This window comes from Mus caroli, chromosome 8 (genome assembly GCF_900094665.2).
Source record: "Mus caroli chromosome 8, CAROLI_EIJ_v1.1, whole genome shotgun sequence".
Lineage (NCBI taxonomy): Eukaryota > Metazoa > Chordata > Mammalia > Rodentia > Muridae > Mus > Mus caroli.
Window position 1 is genome coordinate 97670453 of NC_034577.1, and position 11844 is coordinate 97682296.

Below are 11844 nucleotides of genomic sequence, written 5' to 3' on the forward strand. Positions count from 1 at the left end.
AGAGAAACCCTGTCTCGAAAAACCAAAAAAAAAATAAAATAAAAAAATAAAAATAAAAACACATGTTGCTCTTAGAGAGGAGCCAGGTTTGATTCCTGCCACCCACATGGTAGCTCACAACCATCTGTAACTCCGGTGCCAACGGATCTGACATCTTTTTTGACATCCATGGGGCACCAGGCACACCCATTGTGCACATACAACATGCAAGCAACATACACATACCATAAAATAAATATTTGTTTAAAGATAAGCAATGAAGTTAAAGAATAATGTACTTTTCTTTTTCTTTTTTTTCTTTTTTTGGTTTTTCAAGACAGGATTTCTCTGTATAGCCCTGGCTGTCCTGAAACTCACTCTGGAGATCAGGCTGACCTAGAACTCAGAGATCCACGTGCCTCTGCCTTCCTAGTACTAGGAATAAAGGTGTGTGCCACCACTGCCACACTTATAATGTATTCTTTTGAGGCAAAGAATAGTCTAGCAGCTGATGATGCCAAGAATATTGGTCCAATATTTCACGACTTCCAGAGCCCCACAGTTTACTATCATCACTTTCTTGTTTGTTTGTTTTTTTTTAAAGTAACACCCAAGCTCGATAGCTCAAACCTGTGATCCCGGCACTCAGAAGACGGAGGGAAATGAATTGCCATGAGTTTGAAACCAACCCAAACTACAGAGTAGAACTCTATCTTGTAAAAGATGAATTAATTAATTTAAAAATAATGAACTGGGAGCTGGGCAATAGTGGTGCTCGCCTTTAATCTCAGCACTTGGGAGGCAGGGCAGGTAGATTTCTGAGTTCGAGGCCAGCCTAGTCTACAGAGTGAGTTTCAGGACAGCCAGGGCTACAAAGAGAAACCCTATCTCGAAAAAAAACAAAAAAATGAACTGGGGCTGGAGAGATAGCGCAGTGGTTAAGAGCACTGGGTTCAGTTTCCAGCAGTCACATGACATCTCACAACCGTCTGTAACCACAGTTCCAGGTGCTCTTACACCACATTCTTCTGGCGTCCAAGAACACCAGTCAGACATATGGTGCACAGACATACAAACATACATGTAGGCAAAATACCCATACATGTAGGGAAAAATAACCATACACATTTGAGGGGGGTGAAATAATTTTTGTGGGCTAGCAAGATTTCTCTGTAGATATAAGTGCAGCCCAGCTTAATGGATCGTTAAGTTCGACTCCCAGAACCCAGAGGTGGAGGAGAAAACTGATTCCCAAAAGACTTGTCTCCTGATCCTCACATGTGCATCACACACACACATGCATGTACATATACACACACCAGCAACAAAAACAATAGGTGACATTTTTGAAAAAAAAAAAAGATACTGAAAAATGAATTAATTTTAGTAACCGAATAATCCTCACAGCAGCAAAGTTTTGCTGTGCCAGGGTTCTAGAGATCCTCTGTTTGTTTTGCTTGTCTGTTTGGGGGCTTGAACCCAGGGCCTCATGGATGCTGAGCAGGTACTCTGTCACAACGCTACACTTAGACTAAACCTGCCTTCTGTTCCTTGGATGCTGAGGCTGTGTTGGCTCAAAGTTTTGCAGTCTTGTATTTGGTGTTCAACCCGAATGACACCCCTAGGCTAATAAATGTGTGTGTCTCTCCAGGAGACACCGTGGCCTTGTCCCTGAAGAAGTTCCTGAAACAAGACACGTATGACTTGCATCTTTCTTTGTCTGACCATGGCAACAGGGAACAGCTAACCATGATCAGGGCCACTGTGTGTGACTGCCATGGCCAAGTGTTCAATGACTGCCCCAGACCCTGGAAGGGTGGTCTCATCCTCCCCCTCCTGGGTGCTGTCCTGGCACTGCTGAGTGAGTACCACACACCTCCGTGTGCACCTGGGTAGATGAGAGCCCTGACTCTTCTCAGAACTCTAAGAGGGCGTCGTCCACTATTGTTCATCCGTTTCTTTCTCTTCTTTAGTTTTATGGATCTGAGAGTTTTGCCTGTCTATGTGTATGTGCACTGGGTGTGTGCCTGTGCAAGCCATAACGGGGTCAGATCACCTGGAACTGGAGTTACAGATGGCTCTGAGCTGCCATGTGGAGGCTGGGAATCGAACCTGGTCCTCTGCGTGAGCAGCCAGTGCTCTTAACTACTGAGCTATTGGTCTCCTCCCCAAACTCATCCGTTTTTTGTTTCTTAAACTCTAAATTCTAAGATTGTCATTCAGTCAGTAGATGTTTCTAGAACTTCTAGTTTATGCCAGGCAGTGGTAGTTCTGGGCGGTCCAGGGATTTGTTAGAAAGGGAGACTCCTCATTTCAGGCAGCCTCTTGCTACTCCAGCGGGCTGTCCCTTGCAGTATACACCTGCTTTTTAAAGAACAGGCAGTTTTCCGGGTCTGCAGTCCTGCAGTCCTGTAGACCCGGTGATCCAGAAACTTAGGAATGTGTTTTAACAAACCCTCAAAGGCTTTTAAGACACGACACCGTGTGGTAAGAATCACTAGACCAGTAAGCAGAAGTGTTTAGTTAAAAACAAATTTCTTTCATGGCATTCGCAGGAAAGTGGGTGCAACTGGAAATCGTTATGCTAAGTGAAGTAAGCCAGAGAGCCGTTACCACAGGCTTTCTCTCACATGTGGTTCCCAGACTTAGGGTCCTCTATGTAAATACATTTATGTACGTGCATGTCTGTGTGTGTTTACACGTGTTTGTGGGTCATGAAAGGAGAGTGCAGCTACAAGGGGAGGAAGTAGAAAAGCGGTAATAAATTTCATGTCCTAACAAAAGGGGCGCTGTGTGGGGGAAGAGAGGCCAACGTAAGTGGACAGCGGGGCCCGGAACAAAGGAGAGCAAAGTAGTACAATGGCACGTGTATGAAGGCGAAGTGATGATACCCCTTACTCTGTGGGCTAACTTAACAATGAATTAGTTAAATAAATAAATAAATAAATAGCTGGCTCTGGTGGCCCATGCCTTTAATCTCTGCACTCCGGAGGCAGAGGCAGGACAAGCTTTGAGTTTGAGGCCAGCCTGGTCCCCAAAGTGAGAGTTCTAAGACAGACAGGGCTGTGACATAGAGAAACCCTGACTAAAAAAGAAATCTAAAAATAATAAAATAATAACAATAAATAAATATTTCTTAAGCTGGATGTGATAGTACACATCTGTAATCCCAGCAGTCAGGGAGCAAGAAACAAGAGTGTCGCCATGAGTGTAAGGCCAGCTTGGACTACATAGCGAGATCCTGCCACCAAAATAATAATAATAACAACAACAATAATAGTAATAATAATAATAATAGTAATAATAATAATTTGAGCTGGATATGGTGGCATATACCTGAATTCCCACCACTAGGGAGAATAAGGCAGGAGAATCACAAATTTCATGTCTGTCCAGACTACAAAGTGAAACCTTGTCTCAGAAAACACACGCATACCCATACAAGCCCCAGATTTTTTTGCTGGAAAGATAGAATCTATCTTGGGTGCCTTGTCTTGTTTTTGGCTTTTACTTCACATGCTCATAGCAGCCAGCTGTAGGTGTGGGACAGGGATGAGCCCTAACTACTCAGCACACTGTTCCGCAGTCAGCGTAGGCACCAGGAGGTGAGGAGAAGGGACCAAGGGCACAGCACAGAACAGAACAGGCACCAGCTGCCCTGGGAGAATGGCCTCAGCGGCACAGAGAGCTGATAGCAAGGAGGTTAGCAGTCAGGTGAGTGCTGCCCGAGAAAGAAAGCCCAAAAAGAGATAGGGTAGGAAGTCTGCAGTTTTAACTAGGATGAACAGGCCTCCGTGAAGGAGGTATTAAGGAAATGAAGCCTCGGACCAGGGAAGAGAAGCAGCCATGCACATCTGCAGAGCAACACATGCCCTGGGATAGGACTGTGCTCAGTGATGGAGACTGCAGCGGCTATGCTGGGGAAAGTGAGAAATGACGTCAGAGGGTTGGTGGGTGCATGGGCTTGTCATGGCTCTTATAGACTGCTGGAAAAACTCTGGGTTCCCTTGGAAGTCTCTAGAAGATCTGTAACATTGGAGTGCTGTAAGATTTTATGATATTCCTACTGAAAAGCCCATGCAGGGCTAGGGTGGAGGCAAGGGACTGTTGGAGACGGTTGCCATAGGTTACAGGTGAGAGGATGGTAGGTGGCCATACCGAGATAGGAGTAAGAGTTCATTTGGGGCCGAGTGAGTAGAAAAACAGGATTTTGGAGCTGGCCCCCGAGGCCTCCTGCATCTCAGTGCCCAGGCTCCCAGCACTGATCAGTCAGTGCCCTGATGTTCCTTCCCGTGAGCTAGGTAAGGACTTTGTTTCTGGTTACAAACTCCATCAGAGTCCCTGGTGCTGCTTTTTGGTCTGTTACACTGTTGGATGTGTTTGCTAGTTGTTTGGTTTTATTTCCTGTCACTGCAATAAGATATCCTGACAAATGCTGGATGGTGGTGGCTTGTGCCTTTAGTCACAGTACTCGGGAGGCAGGGGCAGGTAGATATCTAAGTTCAAAGTCAACTTGATCTACAGAGAGAGTTCCAGGACAAGCAGAAACCCTGTGTTAAAAAACAAACAAACAAATAAATAAAACTCCCTAAACTGGGCATGGTGGCAAATACTTGCAATCCCAGGCCTTGGGAAGCAGGCAGGAGAGTAAGTTCAGTTCATCTTTGGTTACATCATGAGTCCAAGGCTATTGGACACTATAACACCCTACCTAAAAAAAAAAAAGGAAAATAAATAAAAGGGGAATAAGTTTGAGCTATGATGGGGACTTGTGGCAAAGAGGATAAGGAAATACAGTTTGGGGGTTTTTTTGTTTTTGTTTTTGTTTTTTTTTTTTTTTGCCAGTTTGTTGAGGGAAGAAATATGCCAAGCCAGGCCAAATGGAGAAGTGAGTTGACAGAGACATATAAGCCTTGGGCTTGCGAGAAATCCAGCTTCCCTTTCGTCTCCCCCCAGATCCCTAGACTGCGGAGGAAAAGAGATGAAAAATCACATCTGATCCATAGCTCTGTGTGCATCCTGAGAAGCCATGACCTTCCAAAAAAAAGCTTGTCTTATCTAGACAGTGGTTCTGTCAGTCACCACCACCTCCAATAATAATACTTAACAACAACAATAACCACCCCAAACAGTAACTGCCACAGTGGGGAATGTGAGAGGGTACCCATGACAGCTGGGGAGAACAGCATGGCCTTAGCTGGCCAGTTCTTCCCAGGCACGTGCTTTGCCAGTCTTTCCAACTGTGTAACTGGAAGACAGTCCTTCCCTTAAAAATTCCAACTTAGCATTTGCAGCTAGATCAGTTACACTACAGTGTATCAACATTAAATATTTTACCTTTAAGTCCGTAGCTAACTTAGAGGACATCAGATGACTAAGAGTCTCACGGAAGGTAACAGTGACTAGTGGGGGCATCCATCCCCTTTATACCATCAGCGTGGGAAGTCTGATGTAGTAAGTGTTACAGGATTTTAGGTGGGATTGGAGTTATGCTGCTTCCAAAAGGAGACATTAAGCAGAGACCTAAAGGTAAAGCTATGACCTTGTATAAAAGACAGAGACTGGGGGGCTCTAAATCTAAGTGGAGCGGGATATGGTAGTGTGTTCCTGTGATCCTAGCATTTGAGGACATATGTACATATACACCTACATACAGGGTTTATTAGAATGGCTTACAGGCTGTGGTCCAGCTAGTCTAACCAGAGACTGTCTACCAATGGAAGGGTCAAGAATTTACTTGTTTTTCAGTCCATGAACCTGGATAGCTCAGCTGGTCTTCAATATACACCAGAATCCCAAAGAGGTAGGCACTAATACCAGAGAAGGAATGAACTTGCCAGCCAGAAAGAGAGAGAGCAGGCAAAGAGAGCAAGTTTCCTTCTCCCATGTCCCTATATAGGCTGCCAGCAGACGGTGTGGCCCAGATTAAAGGTGGATCCCCCACCTCAAAAGATCTGGATTAAAAGTGGGTCTTCCCTGGGATGGCTCAGCGGTTAAGAGGTCTCAGTTCAATTCCAGCAACCACATGGTGGCTCCCAAGCCTCTGTAATGGGATCTGATACCCTCTTCTGGTGTGTCTGAAGACAGTGACAGTGACAGTGTGTGTGTGTGTGTGTGTGTGTGTGTGTGTGTGTGTGTGTGTGTGTGTAGAAAATCTTTTTTTAAAAAAGTAGGTCTTCCCACTTCGAGTGATTTAATTAAGACAGAATCCCTCACAAGAGTACCCAGCTGCTTGGGTTTTAGTTAATTCCAGATGTATTCAAATTAACAACCAGAAATAGCCATCAAACAGAGGGTCAGAAGTTCAAGACTAGCCTCAGCCAGATAGTAAGCTGAATCTGGGTACATAAGACCCTCTCTGAAAAATCCATAAATAAATAAATGAATGCCCTGTGCCCTGGGGGCCTGACTGGCCTCATGGTTGGGGGAGTGCTTACATTTCTCCACTCATTTCAGCCCTTCTACTGGCACTCCTCTTGTTGGTGAGGAAGAAGAGGAAGGTCAAAGAGCCCCTTCTGCTCCCAGAGGATGACACGCGTGACAATGTCTTCTATTATGGAGAAGAGGGTGGTGGTGAAGAGGACCAGGTGAGTCACAAAGGGGTTGGAATGTAGATATGGTACCCCCATGGCCCATGATGGCAATGGTTGGGTCACCTGTCAACCTCTGTTATGTTGACCAGCCCTGGCAGGCCCATCAGTCCTCATGCAGGACTGGCCACCAGCTCCCTCTCCTGGGAAGGTATCTAGTGTCTTAGCTCTTTGTCCCAGCTAAGTGGCTCTCAAGTCTGTCCTTAATTTGAAAGAAGAGGGGACAGTAGAAATGAGGGATTTCTGGGATCTCTGGCCTCCTGCTAAGCATCAGAGGGTTGAGATGTGACTGATGGAGAACGGGGCACATTTTCAACCCAGTGGTCCCATTTGTTCTCATAAAGGACTATGACATCACCCAACTCCACCGGGGACTGGAGGCCAGGCCTGAGGTGGTTCTCCGAAACGACGTAGTGCCAACCTTCATCCCCACCCCCATGTACCGACCCCGGCCCGCCAACCCAGATGAAATTGGGAACTTCATCATTGAGGTAAGGCATGGCAGGTTTACCAAACACAAGCATGAGAGAACAAACACGGGCTTTCTGCATAGACTGAGTTCTAGTCCCGGCTCTGCCCTCCAACTACGTGATCTCTGCACACTTGAGTATCTGTGGGTTTCTCTTTCCTCCTCCATAAACTCCGAAATTTAAACACTGAGTTACTAGCAAAATACTCTGGAGTCAGTCAGGCAACTTAGGTTTTATCTGGGGGTTTTGGTGTTTAAGATTCTCTCTCTCTCTCTCTCTCTCTCTGTGTTTTGCCTACATCCATGTTTGTAAACAACATGTGTACAGTGCCCTCAGAGTTCCTGGGACTGGAGTTAGAGACAGTCATGAGCCCCCAAGTGGGTGCTGGTGCCTGAAACCCTGTCCTGTGGAAGAGCAGCCAGTGCTCTTAGCTGCTGAGCCATTGCTCCAGCCTCGGCTGGCTTAGTTGGTTGGTTGGTTGGTTGGTTGGTTGGTTGGTTGGTTGGTTGGTTGGTTGATTTGAGACAGGGTTTCTCTGTGTAGCCTTGGATGTTCCGGAGCAGGGCTCTCTGTGAGGGTCAGGCTGACCTCAAACTCACAGAGACTCTCCTGCCTCTGCCTTCCAAGTAGTGCAGTTAAAGCCTTATGATCCCATTCCTGGCCTCTTGGCTTTTTACTTTGTTTTTATGTTTTATTTATGTATTTAGTGTCCATCCCCCATATCTGTCGTGGTACACATGCATTAAGAGTATTTGCTGCTCTTCTAGAGGACTGGGGTTTGAGTCTGAAAACCCATACGGAGATCCACAGCTCTCTGTAATCCAGTTCAGTTCTAGGGGTGTCCAGTCCCCTCTTCTGGCCTCCGCCGGCACTCCATACACATGGTGCGTAGACATACATGCAGACAAAACACCAGTGCACATAAAATAAATAAAGCTTTTAAAAATAAAAGTAGGGGCTGGTGAGATGGCTCAGTGGGTAAGAGCACCCGACTGCTCTTCCGAATGGTCCAGAGTTCAAATCCCAGCAACCATATGGTGGCTCACAACCATCCGTAAAATGAGATCTGATGCCCTCTTCTGGTGTGTCTGAAGACAGCTACAGTGTACTTACATATAATAAATAAATAAATCTTTAAAAAAAAAAAAAAAAAAGTAATTTTTAGGCCTGGTTTGGCGGCATACACCTTTAATTCCAGAACTCAGAAGGCAGAGGCAGATGGATGGATCCCTCTGAGTTAGCCTGGTCTACAGAGTGAATTCCAGGACAGCCAAGGCTATATGGAGAAACCCTGTCTCAAGCCCCTCCACATAATAATAATAATAATAATAATAATAATAATAATAATGATAATAGTGATTATTATTTATTGTTTTGTTTTTTTTTTAAGTTCAGTGTAGTAGTGCATGCCTTTAGTCCCAGAATTTAGTAGGCAGAAGCAGGCAGATCTCTGTGAGTTCAGCACCGGCCTGGCCCACAGAGTTAAGTTCCAGAACAGCCAGGACTACATAAGGAGACCCTGTCTCAAACAAACAAACAAACAAACAAAAAACCCACAAAGGTCTGGAGAGGTGGCTCAGCAGTTAAGAGCACTGACTTCTCATCCAGAGGTCCTGAGTTCAATTCCCAGCAACCACATGGTGGTTCATAACCATCTGTAATTGGATCTAATGCCCTCTTCTGGTGTGTCTGAAAACAGTGTCAGTGTACTCATTATACAATAAATAAATCTTTAAAAAACAAAAACAAAAGAATTTTTAAAATAATTACGTTTATGTGTCTAGGGAGAAAAATGTCAATGTGGAGGTAGGGGGTGGGTCCATATGGAGGTGGGGGTGGGTATAGAGGCTCGGCAGGTGTACTGATTTGTCAAAACCCAGGTAGCTGGCAAGGGTCTTCATCCAATCAGTGCTGACGCTGCTCTCTGCTTCCCTAGAACCTGAAGGCTGCCAACACTGATCCTACTGCCCCGCCCTACGACTCCCTGCTGGTGTTTGACTACGAGGGCAGCGGCTCTGACGCCGCCTCCCTGAGCTCCCTCACCACCTCCGCCTCCGACCAGGATCAGGACTACAACTACCTTAACGAGTGGGGAAGTCGATTCAAGAAACTGGCGGACATGTATGGTGGCGGTGAGGATGACTAGGCTGTCCCTGCCAAGCTGTCCAGGCAAGAACTACAGACGGGTCACAGCAGCATCTCAAGGGAGCCTGGCTGCCGCTCCAGCCAGGACTCTGAAGTTCGCCCGGAAGTGGCCTGCGTGGCACGCTGCATCTGACCAGAAGGCTGGACTGTGAGCCTTTCCGATGGAAGGACGTCAACATTGATCCCCACCTCAGCCATGGCTGAGCCCCTCTCAGAGTGGAATGTCTAAAGGTCTCCCGCCTGCCACACAGCACTCAGCTCTGCCCTCTCAGGGCTTGAACTTGCTCCGATGCCCTCGGTGACTTTCCCCACTTGGAATGGCTCCCTCTCTTTAGAAAGAGGCCCCTAACTAAGTCCCTGTTTTTCTTTAATGCAGTTTTCAAAAAGAGGCTGGGGTGGGTGGGGCAGGGTGCGGACATCAGTGTCCCCTCAGGCCCTCCAGAAGAGAAGCCTACAGGGCGCTGGCCCTGGTACATTTCTCTGACATTTCTTGAGGCCTCACATTGGGGAGGGGTCACTGCCTTTTTTTTTTTTTTTTTTAAATACTGAGTATATCTAAGTTGTCTCGTATTTTTTTATTTTCCCTGTTATGTGCTGTAGATGGAGAGTGATGACAATCGTGTAAATGTACTAGAATTTTTTTATTAAAATGAACTTTTTTTGCCAGAGGTGCTAGGGGAGTGGATTTAAAAAGACTTAACCTAGTTCTCGGAAGTGTTTGGCTTGGTGGGTTTTAGATTTTTTTACAAGATTTGAAAACGCCCTCGCTTCCCCCCAACTTCCCCCTTGTGGCTCAGGATTCAAGCTGATCTCAGGCCACAAAGGAGGAAATGATGGCATGACTGGCTGGAGGTGGGATACAGACCTTCCCCCACACACACACCTCACCCCCACCCCACCCATCCCCCACCCCCCACCCCCGGCAGCTTCAGAGCTTTGAGAGCACCACAGTTAACGTCCTTCCCTGGAATTGATTGCTCCAAGCCCGTAGTTACAGGACTTGGGAGGTGAAATCAGGAGCTCCGAGTCTTGGGCGTCAGGGGATGGGGTTTGGGGAAGGCTCATGGGTGATGGATCTGTAATCCTAGCACTCCACAGAGGCAGGAGAGCTCACTTTGGAGGTCAGCCTGGGTTACCTATCACGACTCTGTCTCAGAGAACAGAAATACTTTCCAGGTCAGCCAGAGCTTTGTAGTGAGACCATGTCTCAAACAAACAGGTTTTCTGGTTGAGTATTGATAACCTGCCACGTGATAAGGGCTACCGATCACTCGGAACTTAGAAAGCCAGCAGCACTTAGCTTTGATGACGTCTTTAACTTGGCCTCACATCCTTCCTCTGAGGAGATTTTCCTACATTACAGAGTGACAGTGACTTCTTTGTGAGGGTTGGGTTTTTTGGTTTGTTTGTTTTTGCTTTTGCTTTGTTTTGGTTTTGGGGTTTTTTGTTTGTTTGGTTTTTGTTTTGTTTTGTTTTGCGTTGTTTTAAGTGATATGTAAAACAAAAAATTAGAGAATTCACTTCATTGAGTTGGTTATATTAAATTAGAACGTTCCTGACCGTGCCCGGGCAAGAGAGCCTAAGACAGAATGATGTCTTTGAAGTGAAGCCCAAAATTATTCTTTTGTTAACAATTATCTATTGTTTTATGTACGTGGGTGTTTTCCCTGCATGGACGTCTCTGTACCACATGAATACCTGGTGCTCCTTTTGCCCAAGCAGACAATAGAAGAAAGTGTTGGATCCCCCCGGACCTGGGGTTAGAGAGTGTTACAGTTACCCTTTGGGTGCTGGAAACTGAACCCAGAAGCGAGAAGAGAAGTCCTGAAGAGAAGTCAGCATTCTTTACCATTTAGCCATCTCTCTCCAGGCCCACAAAATTGTTCTTTTCAGAAAATTCAGAGTATTTTAAGTATGGCCATAGACATAGATGTCCTTTTCAGTGAGTGAGAAGAGTGAATGGGGCTAAAGAAATCACTGGGGTTACAATGGGTGTTTCTTCCCCTGACCGTGACATTTGTTTGTTTTGTTTCTTTTTGGGGAGAGTATCTCTCTAACCCACTGGCTTCAAACTCAAGATTGTCTTTCCCTAGCTTCCTAATGCTGGATTTACAGGTGTGAGACCTCACACTTGACTAAGAGTGGGGAATTCTTTTCTTTTTTTTTTTTTTAAGATTTATTTATTGATTATATATAAGTACACTGTAGCTGTCTTCAGACACTCCAGAAGAGGGCGCCAGATCTCATTACGGATGGTTGTGAGCCACCATGTGGTTGCTGGGATTTGAACTCTGGACCTTCGGAAGAGCAGTTGGGTGCTCTTACCCACTGAGCCATCTCACCAGCCCGGAATTCTTTTCTATGGTTTATTTTTATGCATACGAATGTCTTGCTTGCATGTATGTATGTACACTGTGTACATACCAGAGGGGCCACAAAAGGCTATCAGCTCCTCAGGAACTGGAGTTAACAGACTGTGGTGGTATTATGGGGAAGGCCACGCAGACACAGTCTGTAAACAACTGAAATTCTTTTTTTCCAGCTGACCAGGACTACCAGTGTAGCCCTGAAGTCTTAGAACAAGGGGCTTTGAAGCAAAAAAAACATATCTGGTCTCTTGCTTGGTCGCTGCAGAGGACACTTTTGAGCAAACAAGGAGG

The 11844-nt window shown here is 45.9% G+C and overlaps 1 protein-coding gene across 3 annotated transcripts in view; it reads left to right on the plus strand.

The window, feature by feature from the left end:
* Cdh3 (cadherin 3) overlaps positions 1 to 9916 on the plus strand; it is a 45842-nt gene extending 35926 nt beyond the window's left edge. For all 3 annotated transcript variants that reach the window (XM_021170340.2, XM_021170341.2, XM_029480319.1), the window contains 4 exons: positions 1631 to 1840; positions 6436 to 6566; positions 6914 to 7060; positions 8976 to 9916. In XM_021170340.2, the coding sequence (XP_021025999.1) occupies positions 1631 to 1840; positions 6436 to 6566; positions 6914 to 7060; positions 8976 to 9185 (698 nt within the window). In that variant the 3' untranslated portion in view covers positions 9186 to 9916. The remainder of the gene's footprint in view (positions 1 to 1630; positions 1841 to 6435; positions 6567 to 6913; positions 7061 to 8975) is intronic.
* Positions 9917 to 11844: the final 1928 nt, after the last annotated feature.